At 36.8% G+C, this 20,947-nt stretch overlaps 1 protein-coding gene across 1 annotated transcript in view; it reads right to left on the reverse strand.

The window, feature by feature from the left end:
- LOC117927030 (UDP-glucose:glycoprotein glucosyltransferase) overlaps nt 1-20,947 on the reverse strand; it is a 61,495-nt gene that overhangs the window by 28,956 nt on the left and 11,592 nt on the right. The window contains 8 exon segments of the mRNA XM_034846398.1: nt 20-118; nt 213-365; nt 6,517-6,574; nt 10,001-10,116; nt 10,254-10,366; nt 10,502-10,598; nt 14,466-14,539; nt 15,918-16,089. Of these exon segments, the coding sequence (XP_034702289.1) occupies nt 20-118; nt 213-365; nt 6,517-6,574; nt 10,001-10,116; nt 10,254-10,366; nt 10,502-10,598; nt 14,466-14,539; nt 15,918-16,089 (882 nt within the window).

The raw sequence follows: 20,947 nt of genomic DNA on the forward strand, positions 1-20,947 counted from the left end.
GCAAGCAAATTGAACTTACCTCAAGTCCACAAACTGAGGCAGGATCAAGAACATAAACTGCATGGAACAAATTCTTGCGGATGTAACGTAATTGGCCAGGGAAAACTGGCATCAAGATCTTCATCAAAGACAAGAGTTAGAAAGTATGTTTCCAGAGAAATCCATCAAAAGCATATCTTCACATAAAACAACTATGATTGAAAAACTTGTACCTCATTTATATTGCTTCGCCATCGCCTGTACCTGGCATCCTCCTCCAAGTCATTGAGATAATGAACATGGGTCGAGCGGAAATCAATACGAAACATATTTGACTCAGGAGGAGGTTGAGTTGCTAGGAGCTTCTGAACAGTGCTTTGAGGAATCTAAATTTTTAACAATTGTGATTAGTTCATAATGGGACTCATCTAGAAAAGGAAGGAATGCAAAAGAATAACTAGAATAGAGGGGAAATTCAATTGGCCTTTCAAAAGGTGAATTTTTAGCATCACAAGCATCATCTAGATGAACAGTTCATTCTGGAAGTACAGACTTTAGGTCTGTACAATTAGGCATCAGGCAGTTAAAAGGCCTAGCTTGTCTACCTTACCTTTCCTGCACCAAACTTAGAACTCTACTGATCTTACCTAGAATTATTCACAATTTTCGTAGATAAAATAAGCAACTTCTACAATTAACTTTCCAATTAATTCCCAAATTTCATTGAAGTTTCAAATCTACTTGATGTTTTGGAATTATATCAAATTCAAAACTTCTTTCAAATAAGGTCCAATGCATCTTATCAACTTTATCCAATCTTTAAACAAATTTTACACATTATCTCAAATTTGAAATCTTGAAAAACCTCTCCTATTTTGGAAGGCTAAAAACTCTATTAGTACTTCAATATAGCTTTGATTGAGTCAGGTGGTCTACAATCATATCTTTTTTTTTTTTTTTTTTTGATAGGAAACGACAAAGGCATATATTGATAAAAAGGAAAGTACAAGAGAAGGATGAGGAATCCTCCCACCCAAGAAAAACAAAACTACAATGAAACAAATGCGAAAAATACAAAGTAGATACAGACAACTGCTATAAGTTAGGCCAACCCAATGGAGTTGCACGCCGCTAACCAATCAAGGTGTATCACATTAAGGGGAATCCCCTTAAAAACCTTAGAACAAGAAGCCCAAAGAGAAGCAAGGAAATGAATCATGTCCCAAAGGTTCTCTGAATTCCTTGTTTTATCCTCAAAAATCCTTGCATTTCTTTCCCGCCACACCACCCATAATAAAGCGATGCACGCAGCTTGCCATAATACAATCCCTCTCTTAGAAGATCCAAAACCATTAAAATTGGTAGATAGCATGTCAAAGATGCTCCTAGGAGGGACCCAATCTATCTTTGTTAACTGAAATAATTTATACCACAACCCCATCGTCAGAGGGCAATGAAGAAAAAGATGATCTACTGTTTCTCCCTGCTTCATGCACAACATGCAAATGTCGGGACTAAGTGCTTTGTAGGGTCTTCTCAACTGTAGCATGTCGTTAGTATTTACCTTCTTGTGAGCCACTAACCAGACAAAGGACTTGATTTTGAAAGGGACTTGAGAATTCCAGACTAACTTGGTAGGGAAAACTGAAGGCAAACCAGAAATTTGGGATAAGGCAAGAAAGAAAGATTTGACTGTGAAAAGTCCTGAAGAAGATAAAGACCAAGATCTCTTATCTGGAACCGAAGGTGATAAATGTATATGATCAAGAGACCACATGAAACTTTCTAAATCTTCTATCTCGGAATCGGAAAGGTTACGACGGAAGTTAAAGTTCCAAGAGAAGGGGCGAGTGGATCCGAGAATTGAAGAAATAGGAATGTTTTTATCCAAGACTACTCTAAGTAGTCTTGGATAACGGACCCCCAGAGGTTGATCCCCCTACCACAAGTCTTCCCAAAACCGAATGAACCGAGTAAACTTGGAAAAATCTTGGAAAACTTGTGCAATAGCCGTCCAAGGACAACGATGTGACCATCTAACAACAGTCATATCTTAAAAGTTTAAAGCTTCTGCCATACGGCCCTCTAGGTGGTGTCCAATAACTGCTTAAAACATTGGCATGCAGTCCTCTTGCATCTGTCTCTTTGTGTGCACCCAGAGAGATCCTGGGCCCAAAACTAGCAACAGAAGCCAAAAACCCCAAATCTGAATTCAAACTCTGGGTCAGAGCAGGATTCCAAGAAGAGATATATTTCCATTCAAGCTGTCTTCAGGTACAAGAGCAGACAAAAAAGATTAACCAGCACACAACTACTCATCATTAGGCAAGACTCAAATTCCTGAAATCCAAAACTGGCGTTATGGAGTCAAACCCAAATATGGTAGGAGTTAGGAAGGCTATTGAAGATGACTGCTTACCATTTACAAAGAAAAGAGGAAAAAACATAGGAAAGAAGAAACTTGAACAAGGTGCAAAATGACTACTAAAACCAAAAATGATCCAAGGTGTCTAGAAGAACTGAAGAAAAAGACTCCAATCCTTTTAAATAGGGCCTAGGTCCTTTTAGATTTTGAGAATATGTGGTTATCTCATGTTGATTTTAAGACTAATGTTAGATCTTGGTAAAGAGATCCACCTGTTGACAGATGAGATGAGAAGGTCATTGCCATTCATGAAAGCAAAATTAAAAAATTGGAGGAAGGAAACCTTTAGGGATATAAAAGAGAAGAAAGACACTATCTTAAAAGACATTCCCATGGTAGATTCTTGTGAAGGGGAAGGTGCTTTGACAAGTGAATTAGCAGCATTGAGACATGCTAGAAAGATTGAACTCGAGCAATTATCATTAAGAGAACTAGGGTAAAGTGGGTCAAAGGAAGGGGTTTACAACTCCAAGTATTTCGGTAAAGTGGAAAATGGTAAGAGGAAAAAGAAATATATCAAGTCTCGTGTTTGTAGATGGGGCGTTGTTGGAGGATCAACAAAGTATAACAAAAGAGACTTTGAATTTCTTTGCCAGCCTATACAACAAATCAATTGAGGATACTTGGAGGTTAGAAGGTTGGATTGGTCTTCAATCTCTTAGTTGGCTACAGCATCCTTTACAGAAGAGGAAATCTGAGGAGCAATTTTTCAGATTGGACAAAGAAAAAGCTCTAGGTCTTGATGGTTTTACCTTAGCTTTTTATAAAGAAAGTTGGGACACCACCAAGTGAAATGGGATTTCCTAATGACAATCACGGAGAAAATGGTCATTGGATTAGATAGATCAAATGGTGCATCTCCACAACAAAATTTTTAGTTCTATTTAATAGTTAATGGGACTCAACCTAGATTTTTTTAGAGCTCCAGGGTGTTGAGCAGGGGAACCCTGGTGCTTAGTCGAATTCTTAGGAGAGCTAGGAAGGGGGCTTAATCTAGGGCTTCAAGGTGGGTAGTAGAGGAGGTGAGGGGTTAGAAACGACCCATCTCCTGTTTGCTTATGTTGCCCTGATTTTTTGTGACACTAGTCAAGAATATTTAGAGTATCTAAGTTGGCCTTTTATGTGGTTTGAGGTAATATCCAAATTGAAAATTAATCTAAAGAAAAGTGAGCTAATTTTGGTTAAGAGGAGCTGAAAATGTGAAGGGTCTTGCCACTACGTTGGGATGTACAGTGGAGCATCTACCCACCATACATCTAGGCTTGCCTTTGGGAGCTCCTTTCAAAGCAGTAAGGGCTTGGGATGGAATGGAAGAAGATTCCAACAAAGGCTCACCATGTGGAAGAGGCAATTTTTTTCCAAAGCAGGGAGACTCACCCTAATAAAAGGGACTTCGTTGAGCCTACCAATCTACTTAAAAAGGCGATTCCAAGATTAGATCAGATTCAAAGGAATTTCCTTTAGGGTGGATGTGCAACAATGAAAAAACCTCATTTGGTTAATTGGTCCATGGCCTACTCGAACAAAAAATTTGGGGACCTTGGCATTATCCTTTTTTTTTATGAGAAAAAACAATGTAATAAATTAAGTTAGGTATCAAGAGGTACAAAAGAAGGATGAGGAATGAGGAATCCTCCAAAAAAAAAAAAAAAAAACACTAAACAAAAGGTATGAACCTCCAAAGTGTTAAGTAAATCTATACAACTATGAAGTACCACAACCCATATGGGAATAACAAACCTCCAAAGTACTAAGGATTAGGCCTTGGCATTATAAACCTCTCTAGTCTCTACTCTAAACAAGGCACACCTTAGCAAGTTGAGTTCGAGATACGCCACCACGAGGGAATCCCTATGGAAAAGTGTTATAGCACAAAAGTTTGGGAAGGGAAAGTGGGATTGCACTCAAAGCCTATCAAAAGAAAGATATTAAAAAGTGGGATGGTGCTTAAAGGTTTTGAGGAGTGGTTATAGGGTGAGCATGTGAAATGCTATTAGAAATGGGAGGGAGTCCTTCATAAGCAAATCTCATTTCTCAGTGGGCAATGGAACAAGGGTCAAATTTTAGAAAGATAGATGGTGTGGTAACTCGTCATTAGAAGAGTCTCTTTCGACTTTATTTTCTATAGCCAATGATAAAGACTCATGGGTAGCAAAGGTATGGGAGCAAATAGGAGAGAGAGGTCAATGGAGTCCCCACTTCTCTAACCACTTTCATGATTGGAAGATCGAAGGAGTGATGGCATTTTTGAAGAATTTTTCAAAGAACCCGATTAGGAGAGAGGAGGATGACGTAATGGGGTTAAAGGAATCCAACAGTGGTAAGTTCCAAGTCAAATTCTTCTACCACTCCTTAAGCATACCTGTGAAGATGGGATTCTTTACATGGGAAGCAACATAAAGTTGGATTTTAGCAATTGATCAACTTAAAAGTAAGGGATGAACAATGTCGAATTGATGCTATTTGTGCAAAGTTGAGGAAGAATCAATTGATCAATTACTTCTTCACTGCCCTAAAGCAAGTATCCTATGGTAGCTTTTTTTCTTTTTCTTTTTCTTTTTTGGTGTGGTTTGGTTTATGCACTCCATAGTAAGAGGAAATCTGTTGAGTTGGCACGAATTTTTCATGGAAAAGAAAAAATAATTAAATAAATAAATAAATAAAAAATTGGAGGGCTACCCCTTTGTGTTTGTTTTGAACACTGTTGAAGGAAAAAAAACAGAAGGTCTTTTGAAGATTTAGAATAGTCAGAACAAAAAATTAAATCATCTTTTATGAATACTTTTTTTGGAATGGGTCAAAGTGTACACAGATGACAATTCTTAATCTATGATATGCTTTTTTGATTGGCCTAACTCAAAGTAAGGAGTCATAACTTGTTTTTTTGTATATATATAATATATATGCTAAACTTATCCAGATTATGCTTAATCTTAACTGAACCAGCATCCACAAGGATTTGTTCATAAAATTCCCTTGTTCTTAAAAGATCACCAGAGAGATAATGAAAATTTCATGAAAAGCTCTTGTAGCCATCTCTCTGGGGTTATATATATATATATATATATATATATATATATATATATATATATATATATATATATATATATATATTTACATATAATGACAAGAAATTTCCTTCTTTTCTTCCCTTCGAGGATTTTTATATTAGCCTCATAGCTTGTTGGTTTCAAGCTTTCTTAAATGGAATTATAGAAACCTGATTTAAAATTAGATCAGCAAGGTTTCCACCTTGAGTCCAAGCTTTAGCATGTAACAACTAAACCCATTAAGTCAACTGTTTTTTTTTTTTTAATCAAAAACAACAATTTCATTGAGTGATATGGTAAATATTAAGAAGGATAAGACTTCCTCCCAATAAGTACAAAAGCCTCTATACAAAGTCTGATAAAAAAGCCAAAGAAGTAATACTAGTTTAAAAAAGCAAATCCATCTGCACACATCCAATGGTTAGAACAACACTAGCTATAGGCACCTGGTAATTTAACAATGTATCAAGAGCTTTGGTTACTAAAAGTCTCAAATTAACCATTAGTTTCCAACACAAGTACCCCTCAAATTCTCTAATTTTTAACTGTTAGATCTACATTCAGATACCCCATCTGAGTAAATGATCCTTCTCATCTCCCAACCAGCACAAAAGGAAGTCTACTTGGAGGACCTAGCAACTTCACAGAAATCTGAAAAATGATTAAGAAACATGCTAGAATATTGTGGAAATCTCATATGATTTGGGGGGTGATTTGTAGGATATTGTGGTAGAAGATTGAGGCCCCAATTTGATCTGATATTTAGGCTAAATGTTTGGTTTTATTTTTATATTTTCATATTTTGCTCTCTGTGTATATGTTAAATAGGGACTCGATTATGTAAAATACACACGATTGAATATACAATTGTATTATTCTCAGTTTCTACAAATATGAACTACTACACATTCAAGTGTCCATGGTTCCTTTAAATTGCCTCTTCTTTTCTTCAAGCACAGGCACAAATGCAATTTTTTTTTGTAGGCAACAAAAGCAAATATACAATAATTCAAACACATAAACAATGAAACAATATTAGCCTAAGGTTCACGGTTTTTTTACCTTCAATTTTGAAAATTGATCAGCTAATGATAGCTCCAGATGAACCATGTCCATTAGCCTGTCAAAAGGATAATACAAAGGTGCTATAAAAAGTTAAGAAATGACAATATAGTTGTAATTAATGAAGACATCCAAATGAGTATCCAATGCACAATAAAAATTAGTGAACAAATGGATCATGGGACAAACATGGACACAGGTTTTATATTTTAATGAGAACACAAGGCATCAGAAATAGCAACTCCCACAAGAAGGTTAACATGGCAGATAAGCTTCCAAAAAAGAGAATTATAACTTTCAACCCTCGTGTTTTTATCATGTAAGAAGCATAAAAAAAAAGAAATAAATAAATAAAAAACTAAGCTCTTCTACCTCTTCATTATGAGTTACCCCCACTATATTTAGATGTTCGAAAACATTTTCAACATTTTTTTTATCAAAAAAAAAAAATCATTAAAAGAGTAAACAAGAGAATGATGAGAATACAAAACCTGATCAAAAGAAAGGAAAAGAAAAACAATCCAAAAGACATCAAAACGTCTCAACACGGCTATTTTAACCTTTTTGATCTATATATCAAAAATCAACAAGAAGGTTTGGAGTGTAGGCCCCTTATGCATATTATGGACAGTTTGGAAGGCAAGGAACAGAATTGCATTCCATGACGAGATGTTTTCAATCCAAAGGCTAAAAAGAGCTTTTGTTTTATTTCTTTGGTCAGAGATTAAGTTGTTTAAAGATGATTTTCCTCCAACTTTAGTGAGTTTCTTGGATTAGTTGGGCACTTATTGAGGCTCTAATTCTTTTGGTAAATTTTCTCCTATTTGAGCCTTGGAGGCAGAGGAAGGTTTGTTTCTTGTATCCGTTGGGTTGTTCTTTTGGCAGCTCTTTTTAATACAATTTAATTCTTTATCTATCAAAAAAACACACAAAATGTAACAATCCGGAATAAGGGCTTTGAAAGGTCTTCTCACCTAAAGCAAGCCATTGGTATCAACCTTTTTGTTGGCCATTTACCAAGCAAATGTCTTGACCTCTGATGGGGCTTTTAATTTCCATATGAAATTAGCAGGAGAAAAGAAAACTAAAGTTGAATGATTAGATAAGGCTAGGAAAAAAGATTTGACAGAAAATAAATCTATATTGAAAGGGAGCTTGTTTTTTGTTGATTGGCTTAACTCCAAGTAAAGAGAGGGAGCTTTTCTTTTGGTTTTTTCTCTTCTTTTTTGTTTGTCTATTGGTGCTTATTGTACACATCATGTGTACTCTAATGTACCTTTTCTTTGGTCCTATTAAATATATCCTATTTTTCCTAATAAAAAAAAAAAGACTAGGGTTAAACCTTTAATAAAGTACAAGCTTAGTTAACTATTAATTAAATGGAGAGGGAAGAATGAGATTGAGAAGAAGAACTAAAGGAGTTGTTGGCCATTGTAATGATTGAACTCATATATAATAATTAATTCCATATTATAATAAATAAAGGAAAAAGACCACTATAATTGATAGATGAAGAAAAAAAACGCATAGACATTAACATTGATGTGGAGGATAATAGAGTAAAAGAATATGATTATTATTACTAGGATGATCCCACTTATGATAGCAATGGTAGTGTTGAATAATAAAAAAAGAAACCATACAATTCATAATAACCAAATTATTTTTTTATCATTATCAGTAGTTTCTATTGTTGTTGTTATTGTTGTCATTCTTCGTATTCTTCTTGTTGTTGACGCCTCGTCTCATTTAGGCAAAATGCCTCAATACTGACTTTGACCTTTTAAAACATTGGCAACTAATAATATATTTTATGGATTTAAGACATTTAACTTTTAACAATTTATTCCATAATATGGCTTAATTTTATTGCCTTGAAATAATAGTTTTATTTAATGGGAGTGGGCTTTTTCTTTGATAACTAGTAAGAACCTGAGTTGCCCATAGGCTTGGCATGGGTTGAGAATTGTCAATCTAATCTTAGGTTGGGTTTGGCATGGATTAAACATATTGATAAACAGATTCGGCATGAGTTAGCTTTCCATTCACCCAACTGGCCCACATTGCAGCCCAAATTCCCACTGTTTCTGCCCAATTAGAAACTGATAGTCACCTCCACCTAAAATCATCAAGCTAAACCATGATGCTTGCTCCCATGAAAATCCAAGAGAATGGGGTATTAGTGGAATCTTGAGAAACTATGAAAGCAACATTACCACCATCTTCCCATATGCTAAATCATGGAGAAGCCATAAAAGTGAAGAGATCTCCATTGGTAGCCTTAGAGGAAGTCTGTGATCAGCCCTGACCGTGAAGAAAGGGATCTCTATTAATTGAGTCAAAGAAGGAGATGCCTCTTCCATTTCTGGATCCTTCTCAACTTCAGCCTAAAACCCATGCAATTTGCTTTTGTTGTACCCTTTGGTTGTTTCTGCCCTTTCTTTCCTCTTTGTACATTTCTTTCATCATCAACAAATTTAGTTTGGTATCAAAATGACTAAAAGGGGGAAAATTTTGACAACCAAAAAGTCAAGCAGAAATCAGCTTTCTTTATGAACACATCATCTTAAATACTTACATGATATTAAACATAAGATGGCTTCAGGGTTTTAAAAGAACATATGAAAGGATCTTATGTAGATGCTGAAAAACCTGCTTAACTCCACTTGCATATATCCCAGCCACTTCAGGGCTACTTGCATCCATCAACTGTCAGGTTCACATTCATAAAGCTGGAACCATGGATATTATGTTAGCTATCCACCAAAGACTCCCGACCTTTCTCCGGGTATGAGACCAAGTTTTTGAAGTATCACACTCAACATGAAACAGTTGAAGTTGGCTTCAATTTTGGAGGAAATGAAAATACAGAATGATATTGCATGGGAACAGAACACACTGAACTTGGATCAAGTCTTCAATTTTTATTTTTTTATATAATTATTCTTTTTACTTTTTCAGTTTTTCTTTTATAGGATAGACTAAGTCAACTTACCATCTCAAAATATGTTGAATGGAACATGCTATATGGGATCAACCCAAACTACAATCCTACTATGAGAAAAAGTTTGGTCAAACAGAGTCCTTAACAATGTGTTCTAGGAATAGCTAATTATCACATTTCATAGTTATTCCACATCCTGTATGGATAACCCAGTTAGTCACATGTCTAGAAGCAGTTAAATTTCAAAAATATTAACGACTAGCCATAATGTTTTATAAATCAAATTGCTGCTAATCAGAGGCCAAGAACTGAAATCAAATAAATTAATAAAAATATTGTTTAAGCAAAGAAGATAGTAATATGTCTAATCCTTATCATGTAAGCTCAGGGCTTCAAAACAGTGAGCCCAGCCCAAAAACTGAAATATAAGAGAACATAATTTCAAAGCTGTCAAATATCAAATTACTACAAACAATCAGGATTAAGTGTAAGATCTTCAGCGTTAAATCAAAAGAGAAATTAGCAGGAGCAAAAGCTTACAGATAAAGGTCAATATCGTCAATATTGATTATAGCACCATTCAGAGCCATTAATGATTTTCCAGGTGGGATCATTCGCTGGTTTGCAATTATTTCATCTTTAACTGAATCATTGAGCTGCAAAATGTTCAGCACCATACCGTTTAATCAGGATGTCTAAAAGCATTAGATATCCTTGGAACAAACTTTCCATGTTTCAACAGACACCTTTTTAGATCATTTAGGACCTGCAACATCTTAGTAGGATGATTTACCTTCATGCGAGATAAGGAAGAAACTACACTAGGGAAATTTTGGTTGATCTCTTGCATTGACTGCAGAGGATCAGAGGCATGAACTATCCTCTGTGCAGTTTGATGTCCTAAATCTGTTGAAAAGTCATCATTAGGCAAATTTCAGTTATTTAAAATAATTAATCCAAATCAGATAATTTTCATGACCAATAGTGACAAAAATTTAAACCCCAAATCATATACTTTTCATCAACAGTCATGATAAATACCCTTTAGCTCCCAAACATCAAGAGTATCTGATATTGTTGATGACAAGAGATAATCCCTAAAAGCCATTATCTCAGATGACAGCTCAGGTTTGCGTTCCTGCATATTGACAAACACAGTAGTGAGGGGGGGAAATTGATAGACAACACCAACATGGACTAAAAAGCACCAAAGAGAGGGGTGCACCCTATGTATCCAGGCAGTGTACGTAGAGCATCACAATACCAGCACCAAAAGACATGAACAAGAACAGCCTACAAATCAAGCCAAGCTATCCACAAGGAAGAGCATCTAAGAAATCTAGAATAGAGGGGCCCTCCATTTCCAATGATACATGGGACCACTCCAATAGTGATTTAATCAAGAACTCCTTCAATCTTTGATCTGAGAACTCTTCTTCATCGAAAATCTATCAGTTACACTCTTTTCATATGCACCAAAATAAGAAAACCGGAGCCATATACCAAACAACAATTCTTCTCTTCTTATCCAGCCCCTTAAATCTCCACTCAAGGAGGTTTCTCACTGAAACTGGGAACACTTATTTCAAGCTAAAGACTACTAAAAGAAAAGTCCAAAGCACTCTTGTTTTATCACAATGAACAAAGATATGATTGGTTGATTCTTCATCGTCTTTACAAAGGTTGCATCTGTTGACCAATGGACCATCCCTCCTTCATTAACATATCTACTGTTACAAATGTCCTCCAAACAGTTTCCCATGCAAAAGAAAAAAAAAAACACATTCTCAAGGGAGCCCAGGATCCTCAAATCTCTTTGGCTAGGAATACTATATTACCCTAAGCACTTAAGGATTTATAGTATACTTGACACTAAAATTTCCCCTCCCATCCTCTTTCTAAAGTAAAAAGTGTCTTCTTGCACTCTCAAAGGGTGAATAAGATCTAAAAATTGGGTTAGCTCCTTTATTTCTCAATCTTGGAAGGGTCTTCCGAATTGAACCTCCCAATGACCACCTCCACCCGTATCCCATAAATATGCAACTGTAGCATTATTGGAAGAGGCTATTCTGAAAAGCGAATAACCTAAACTCCCTTGTCCATCTGTCACCAAAATTTTGTATGTCTACCATTTTTTATTCATTGATTCTTCACTCCCCTTGAGTATGACACGCCACTTCAAATTGAAGGCCTTGAAAGACCTCCAATTCTAGGCATATAATTAGTATTAATCTTCTTCCAAGCTACAAGTCAAACAAAAGTCTTTCTTTAGGAGGGGCTTTAGATCTCCCAATAATGTTCGAAAAGGCAAGAAATGGATTTGATAGAATTCAGACGAGCTCAGAAGAATGAACCGTACAAACTTGGAGAGATCAAAGACCAAACCATCACATCAAGCTGTGAAGGTAATGGATACACTTAGACTACAAAAGACATAATAAAAGCTGGTTCCTTAATTTCATAATCCAAAAGGTCTCAGCATAAGGTAAAGTTCCAAGACAAAAAGAGGAAGTGGAAGTGACAAAATCAACAAAAGCATGAAAGTCTCTTATCCTTGCCACACAAAAGAGATTTAAGTATTAAAGACAAAAGGGTAACTCACTACACCAAATGTCTTCCTAAAAGTGGATTTTTTTTCGTCACCCACAACCAAATGAGTAAAGAGAGAAATCAAAGGCGATTTGAGCTATAACCTTCCTAGGCAACAATGCAATGGCATGATAATAGTGTTCACATCCTAATCATTAGAATGTGACCCATAGATACTCAAATTCACCTTGTGTCATCTAGCATAATTCTCCCTTGGAAACCTCCATGGCCACTTTCCTTCCTTGGGGATATCATACCTACAGTTACACCCTTCCCTCTTAGGTCTACACACAAGGTTCCAACCCACAAGGTGAATTCTCTCTTTCCCCTATTCCTGAAGCAAGAAAATCTCTGCAAATATTTAATCCCAAAACTCGTTTTTAATGGAATTTTAAAAACTGACAGAAAATAAAATAGAAATGAGTAACAACCAATGACGAATGAAATATTCTGTCACCAAAAGAAAAGTAGACTCTCTTCCAATCATTTATAAGCTTCAAAAAATCCTTTCTAAGACTGGATCTCAAAGGGAAACTACAGTTGGATTCCCTCCTAATAGGAAAACCAAAACGGGCATAGGCCTATCAAAGACCCAACAATATAAAAGGGAAGCTAAAGCCAGAAGTTGGTCTTCACTAACATTGATACCTAACAAACACCCAAAAAGGATTGTTCTCTAATATGCTTAATTTTTTTCCTTTTCCAGTTTTACTTATACATTACAAAAACATAAAGGCATTTCCAAACTTGTGTTTCTGTAACATTTCAGGATCAACTAAAATTCTCTGAATCATGTTCTGAACTGTATAGAAGTTAAATAAGGATCCCAAAGCAACTATAGGTGCACCTAATCACAACTCCAAAACATCAATAAGCTACAGATTAACTTTCCAAGATATTGAGGGAAAAGAAAAGAACAAAAGGAAGTGCTTCCTTGCCACTTGTCTTCCTTAATTGCAGATGGTCTAAATTTTCCTTCTCCTTTTCAATCTCTGTTTCAGTAAAGGGTTAAGAGAGGTAAGAAATTTACTGGTCTTCAAAACTCAGAAACCATGAACCAACGGTTGGAAGTTGGTCTCACACAAGCATTATTTTTTTCTTTTTCTTTTTCTTTTTTCCCTTTTTTTTTTCTTTTTTTCTGATAGGCAAATAAGAAAATATATTAGAAGCACCTAAGAGGAGACCTGCTGATGCACACACAATACACACCAAAAGGCTAACCAAGGAAAGGGAAAACAAAAAACGAACTCCCTCTCCTTACAGGAAGCTCAGTCAATCTACAAATTCTATAAAGAACATTCCACAGTAACTTATGTACACTTTAACCCATTCTCAAAAATAGACTTTGTAAATTCACTTAATGCTGAGCTAGATAGACTTAGGTGGCATTTTTTTTTTTTTACTTTTTGCTAAAAGCAATTTACTTTCAAATTCAGATTGTTTTTTCACTTTCTGTTGACTTTACTTCTTTCTTAAATTTTTTAATTGAATAGAAAAAGGCAAAATATTTGGCTTTTTCTGAATGTTAAAAGTAATATATTGGTTTTCCTTTACTTTTTAATACTTAATAGAAATAAAATATTAAAAAAACAAACAACTTAATGTTTAACACTATTAAGTACTATTTAGTTTTAAATTCTATTTAGAATTAAGTAAAAAAAAAGCACCCCCTTAGTAAATTCCCTTACATAAACTTTTGTTTTTTTTTTTTTTATAAATAAGCAAGCAATAGATTAAAAGGCAAAAAGCCACAAGGCATACAGGGAGTATACACAGCAGCCTAACCCAAAAAACACAAAAAAACAAACACCCTCACCAGCCCTTAAGTGGACGCTAGCCACTCCAAAAGCCTAAGAGAGACAAGGACTCCCCACCAATGTACACCCAAGCACAACTCCAAAGATTACAAACAAAAGAATTTTTGAGCTTCTGTATAGCTAAAGACCCTCCCCTAAAAGCTAACCTATTCCTCTCTTTCCAAACCGTCTTTGCTAATATGATAATTCGCTTTTGTCCATGATGTAAATTCCCTTATTTTTCATAATTTCCAATATGCTACTTCACTTGTTATTGTTTAGAGTTCCTACACCCCTTTGTTAATCCCCTTAACGGTCCTTCCAGGCAAGGTTCAGTTACAGACTAGCAGGACTTCAATGTTAGATATATCGTCTTCTCATATGTTTGGTGTTCTATTAATGTTGAGCAGTCAGAGGAAGGAAGATGCAAAAGTAATTATTAATAAAATAAAAGCTAAAAAATAAATTTAAAAAAGAAAAATTATATAACAAAGAAATGGCTCACATAAAAAAACAACTCCATGAAGTAGCTTCACACCACTTTTGAGGTTTAGGTAGAAGTAGGTAATATTATATTACAAACTGAACAAAAGTTTAAGGGACTTTTCAGGATAACAAACCAGAATTTTAGAGAATATGAACCCTCTAACTTCTTGGCTAAGATCTTCAGTCCGAGGATCCTCTAACGTGACACCTGCAACTCAAACCTCACATTTTTAAGGAAAGCATCCTCCACTGAAAAATGAATAGAACTGAAAAAGAAATCAACTAACTAGAAAGATAGAACAAAATCTAAAAACAAAGTACTAAACATGCAAATACAAATAGGACCAAGTTCAAGAATAGAGCCCTTAGAGCCCTGACCTTCATAACTTTAACTTTTATCAGCAAGACTTAACTGACTTCCATGATGAACTTATGTCAGAGTAAATAAAATAATTTCCCAAGAGGCTTCCATAATAGAACATTGAGAACATTCTTACAATGTTATGAAACTGCATATAAATACAAAATGTAATAAATGCTAACCAAGAAATGGGAGCACTAAGCAGGGCTTAAAAAGGTAATATCACACTCACCTCCCTAAAGGTTTCTGGACTGCAGAAAACTCCCCATAACATTTCGATAAAACCACTATCCTTCCTATACTTTATTAACACTATCACAGGCTCCCCTCATTGTCAAGCTGCCGATATCACTAAACTTTTTTGTTCCAAAAGACACTTTCTTAAAACCATATTTAACATGCTGACATGAGGAAAAAACCCACATACCCTTATTTCCAATAAAAGAAGGCAAAGTAAAGATATATTAGTTTTTTTGCTGGGTCAATAGGTCAAACAACAGTAAACTCCTCTTGAAATTGGGCTTTACTGATGTCACCATCATCAATCACCTGACTTAATGGTTAGGGTAGACCTGTGACAGTAACAGTAACTGGAGGGGTGATAATTATAATTATAGAAACAAAAAGGCTATTTCCTGTAATTATTGAAAATCATTTTTGATAGGTAAATAAGAGCATGTATTAGAAACACTAGAAACAGCGAAAACAGTACACACGAAGTAATTGTTGCAAATCATAAAGGAGATAAATGCACTTCATCCTATAAAAAGTAAAATATGATTGCAAGGCCACTGTAAAACCAGCTTAGAACCACAGGATGACAAAACCATTTAACTCTTACAAGCAAAATGATTATATATTAGGCCCGTGAAAGAGAGGCATGAGATATTTGGGGGCAAAAGCAAATGATATAAAAATAAAGATACCAGGTCAAAGAATAAGAAAATTAGAAATGAATTCCATCCATCACTAATGACAAGCACAAAAAAATAATAAAGGTATTCATGTAGTATGTCAAGTAACCAATAGAAATAAGAGACCGACAAGACAAACCAAGAAGAAAAAAAGAAAAAAAAAAGATTAAGCTATTAAGCTTAAAATAACAGCTAGGTTTGGAATCCAATCAATAAAATTGTAGCCACAGAAAACAGCACAAAGTCTAGCTTTTAAAGTTTAAGCATAAGCTGAAAAAAAAGTAGATACAGAATGAGTCAACCACTCTAACCTTTCTTTATCATACTGTCATCCATAGCCTTATATTCCATATTCTTCAAAGCAAGTTCAACACCATAGCCACCCAAGTTTAAGGGATCTTTTGTACCAACAACACCACAATGGCCAATCTTTGTTTCACATCCAGAAGGTAATACAGGTCTAACAACATATTTAACTTTTCCCTGAAAATTGATTGAGCAAAATTTATCAGCACAATTAAAACAGAATAACCTGAAGACTAGATTGTTACTTCAAATGCTATAAATAATCCATAGTAAAAAAGAGAGAATAAATGGTAATCTTTCCAAATTGACTAGAAAAATGGAAGTGTTATTTCCAGAATTCTTTTGATTGCTACCAGTCTTTTAGGGTGGATCTTCAAACAGCTCCTTAATATAGGTAAAAAAAAAATAGCTCTGTCGTAGAGGAAAGTGTACATAGAACTTGAAAAGTTGATCAAAATAAGGCTGAATTAGCTCCCAGACAATGCAGAAACTGAATGAGAATATGCAGCTCCTAGAGTATAGGGATTAGCGATCATCAGAAAGCACATAGCCAAATTGTTTCATTGAAACTTCCTCTCTAGTATGTTTTTCTGCTGTGCTTAAAGATTTCCCTTTTAATTAACAAATCAATATATTATGTGTCATAGTGAACATGCAATATTTTTAGTAAAGTGGGATCAGCACCACAATGTTCTATAACCTCCTTCAAATAGAAGTGCTTGACTCCTGAGCCTTTCATTTCCTTAGCCTAGAATGGGACTGAAATGCCAGGTGATAACGTCAAAAGAAGACATGGTAAGAACGTTGAAGGTCTTTGTGGAGAGGAAGACTTTCTTGGTTAGGTTGGAAGGCGAGCACGGAGGAAATTGGTGCTTGATTACAGAGCACAGTAAAGGCTCTGTTTTTGTCTAAGGTTTTGAAAAGGATGCAGTCGGATGGATGATCGAACATTTGACGAAAGCCATCGCAATGAAGAGTCACCTAGGATTCAACAGAAAGTTCAGGGGAAAATGTTGTGTCCACTTGATGGAAGTTGGCTTCAACAACCACGGAAGGTTCATAAGGATCTCGGAGTTTGCTACCAACAGAAAATCTTCTTTTCTGATTATTCCTGAGGACGAGAAGGGCAGAGGATGGGAGAATATTAAAAGCCTGTTGTCTTCAATGTTGGTGGTTCCCCCTTCGAATGCAATCGAATAAGGAAGGCAATATAGAGGGGAAAGATTTTCCCACTATCACATGGGTCCTCTGCATCGGTCCTTCACGAAAGTAGTCAGTGGTGAAGGACCAAAAGGAAGAGCCTTGTTCCTGTCGAGAGGTGGGTGCAAGCCATGGTGTGTGAACGCAATGATGATAGCATTAAATGGGTTGAGGTTGGCCAAGCGGTGGCGAGAAGCTTAAGGAAGAAAGGTATAGTAACGATTGTACCCATCTCAGGTGGAAAAGGAGTATTTTTCGTTGAAACAACAGAGGAAGCTCTCTTTCTCCAAGATTTGAGGAATTTAAGGGTTGAGGGAAGGAATACGGTCTAGTTGCGACGATGGTCGCCGAAGGAAAATTCGAAAATAGAGAGGAAGTTCAGAGGAGGCTGGATCGAATTACGGGGGTTGCCATTTCATCTATGGTCTGAGGTACACCTGAAGAAAATTGTGGAGCAGTGGGGGACGGTGACTGAAATTGATTGGCGAACGTTGAAACTGTTCGATCTTAGCAAGGCGAGGGTAAGAATTGCAATGAAGGATAGGTCAGTCCTCCCAGCTTTGATCGAGGTGACAGACAGGGATTGGGTGTTTACAGGTTCCATCGTAGTGGTCGGAAATGAAGATGGTCGAAGAGGTAGCGTAAAGGGTGAGTCGACTAGGGAGGCTATTGCATCTCATTCGGGGACAGGTGGAGGAAGGCAGGGGGAGAGAGTAAGATCAACGGCTGGGGAAAGATGCCGTGTCGGGGAAGATAGCAGAATGAGGAAGGGAAGGAGGAAGAAAGGGGTATGGTTGCATTTCTTTCAGAGGGGACACGTGGTAAGGGTGGTCAGATTCCATCGTTGCCCAATTTGAATTCAAATAAAATAGACAATAGGCTTGTTGGGACTGAGGAAGCAGGAGTTAGAGCCAGAGGGGACGAGGCCTCCGCTGTTGAGGGCTATCGGGCCTACGAGAGGAAGGCGGCCCAGTCATTGTCTAAGACTGGTCCAAAATATGCAAAAGTGGGCTGCAACTCCAAAGACCAGTCGGGGTTGGGCCTAAGCCTAGGAGGAAAAAACCCAAATGAGACGGTGGTGTCGTTACAAAAGGAAGAAGATCCTTCTACAGCGGGAAAGGGGAAAACAGCTTCTGTATTTCTTGAGGTTCAGTCGAGTAGTTCCGCAAAGAAGAAGGTGATGTTTGGTTCAAAGAAGTTGTGGTCTACCCTTTTTCCTCCAAGCTCTGAGAGCCAACAAGGTCTTCGGTGTCGCAGCGAGCCTCTATTGCACGGGAAGAATCAAGCAGAAAGCGAAGAGGACCCAAAGGAAGAGGCTCCCAGGGCCGATTTTCAGGCGGATCGAGGATCTAGTGCAAGTCCTCTCTTTTCTCGTTGATTTCCAAGGTTTCGGAAGAATTGTTTGGGGAAAGGGGCTTCGTCCTCAAGAAACGAAGTGGCTCTGAACAAATTTTCCTCCGACGAAGACAGGGAAGGATTTTTGGGCCGAGTGGGGTCCAATCTTCATGGCCCAGCAGTCATGGTTTTGCCCTCTACGCCTAAAATCAGAGGTAAAGGGCTTAACTTTATGGGGAATTGTGGATTGTTGGTCGTAGAAAATTTGGAGGTAATCCCGTCTTCACCTATTCAGTCACCCTCGTCTTCTATACCCCCTTCTTATGGTTTGACTTCTTTCTTTCCGAGTCCTTCTGTTCCCAATCTTCCCAGTTCAGCCTTTCGATCTCAGTTTCCTATGGAAAATCGACTCAACTCTGAATTTTTTTCCAAAAAAGATGACGATGGTTCTGTAAGTCAATCTTCTGTTGGCATCCCTAATCTTGTAATGGAGGTGATCCAGCCTGCTTATCCATACCAGATGACCGAGAGTGTTAACCCATTTTTGCCTAAACCAATTTCACCTAATAAGGCCTCCAACCTGGTTACAGTTAGCCAGGGTGTTACTGCGGGCTCCCCATTGGGTGTGTTCCAAATCGAAGGACTGTCCACCAGGAAAATGGCAAAAGTTCGTGAGGTTTTAAAGTCTCTGGATATTAAGGTATATTCCAGGAGGAAGAGCATATGCTCCATAGGTTTGTTAGACTTGTTGGAACTGGATTAGAGGATTAGGGTCTGTGAGTTTAATCCATGAAGATAATTAGTTGGAATACCAGGGGTTTGGGTTCAAGGAAAAAGCGAAGGGTGGTTAAAGATTTTCTAAGATCAGAAAATCCAAATGTAGTGATGATTTAGGAAACAAAAAAGGCGGAGTGTGATAGAAGGTTCATGGGTAGTGTTTGGACAGTTAGAAATAAGGAATGGGCAGCCCTTCCGACGTGCGGGGCTTTGGTTGGGATTTTGATTATTTGGGACTCTAAAAAACTGCGTAGTGAGGAGGTGGTAATAGGCTCCTTTTCGGTCTCAGTCAAGTTCACATTGGATGGATGCGAACTGTTATGGTTATCCGCAATTTATGGCCCAAACAACACAGTACTTAGGAAGGATTTTTGGGTGGAGATTTCAAACATTTTTGGACTTCCTTCCCCGTGTTGGTGTGTGGGCGGCGATATCAATGTCATAAGGAGAAGTTCAAAAAAATTGGGAGCTTCTAGTTTAACCCCAAGCATGAAGGACTTTGATGATTTTATAAGAGAATGTGAATTGATAGATTCACCTTTAAGGAGCACACCATTCACTTGGTCAAACATGCAAGAGTATCCCGTATGCAAATATTAGATCATTTTCTTTACTCTAATGAGTGGGAACAATTATTTCCTCAAAGTCTTCAAGAAGTTCTTCCTAGATGGACATAGGATCATTGGTCAAATCTTTCTTTCTTGCCTTATCCCAATTTTCTAGTTTGCCTCCAGTTTTCCCTACTAAGTTCGTCTGGAATTCTCAAGTCCCTTGTCTGGTTAGTGGTACACAAGAAAGTAAATACTAATGACTTGCTATAGTTGAGAAGACCCTACAAAGCACCTAGTCCCGACATTTGTAAGTTGTGCATGAAATATGGAGAACAGTAGATCATCTTTTTCTCCATTGCTCTTTGACGACAGGGTTGTGGCACAAATTATTTCAGTTAGCAAAGACGGATTGGGTTCCCTCAAGGAGCATCTTTGACATGCTATCTACCAATTTTAACGGTTTTGGATCTTCTAAGAGAGGGATTGTTTTATGGCAAGCTGCGTGCATCGCTTTAATTTGGGTGGTGTGGCGGGAAAGAAATGCAAGGATTTTCGAGGATAAAGCAAGGAATTCAGAGAACCTTTGGGATTCTATTCATTTCCTTGCTTCTCTTTGGGGTTTTTGTTCTAAGGTTTTTAAGGGGATTCCCCTTAACGTGTTACAACTTGATTGGTTAGCGGTGTGTAATCCCAATGGGTTGGCCTAACCTAGAGAGTTTGTTTGTTTTTACTTTGTATTTTCTTGTATTTGATTCCTTGTAGTTTTATTTTTCTTTGGTGGGAGGATTCCTCATCCTTCTCTTGTACATCCTTTTTATCAATATATTCCTTTGTCATTTCCTATAAAAAAAATATATATTAACAGTAAAAAATATTTTCCACTGATGAAAGTAGAGAGATTACAGGTTTAAGGCAACTGTTGTCCATGATTGGGGATTTAAAAGCTGAAAGATCTGTCCTTTGTTAAGCCCCAAATTCTAAAATGCCTGATAGTAACCAAGCAGTTAGGTAGAGTAAAAAGTGGAAACAGTAATATGACTATTGAAATTTTATTACACTTTTTTTTTTTTTTTTGATAGACAAGTAACAGTGCCTAGCAAAAGAGCACCAAAATACATAGGTAGTATACACAGGATGCCAAAAAGTAAAACACAATAAAATGGGCAACAAAA

Source organism: Vitis riparia, chromosome 12, assembly GCF_004353265.1.
Source record: "Vitis riparia cultivar Riparia Gloire de Montpellier isolate 1030 chromosome 12, EGFV_Vit.rip_1.0, whole genome shotgun sequence".
Taxonomy (NCBI): domain Eukaryota; kingdom Viridiplantae; phylum Streptophyta; class Magnoliopsida; order Vitales; family Vitaceae; genus Vitis; species Vitis riparia.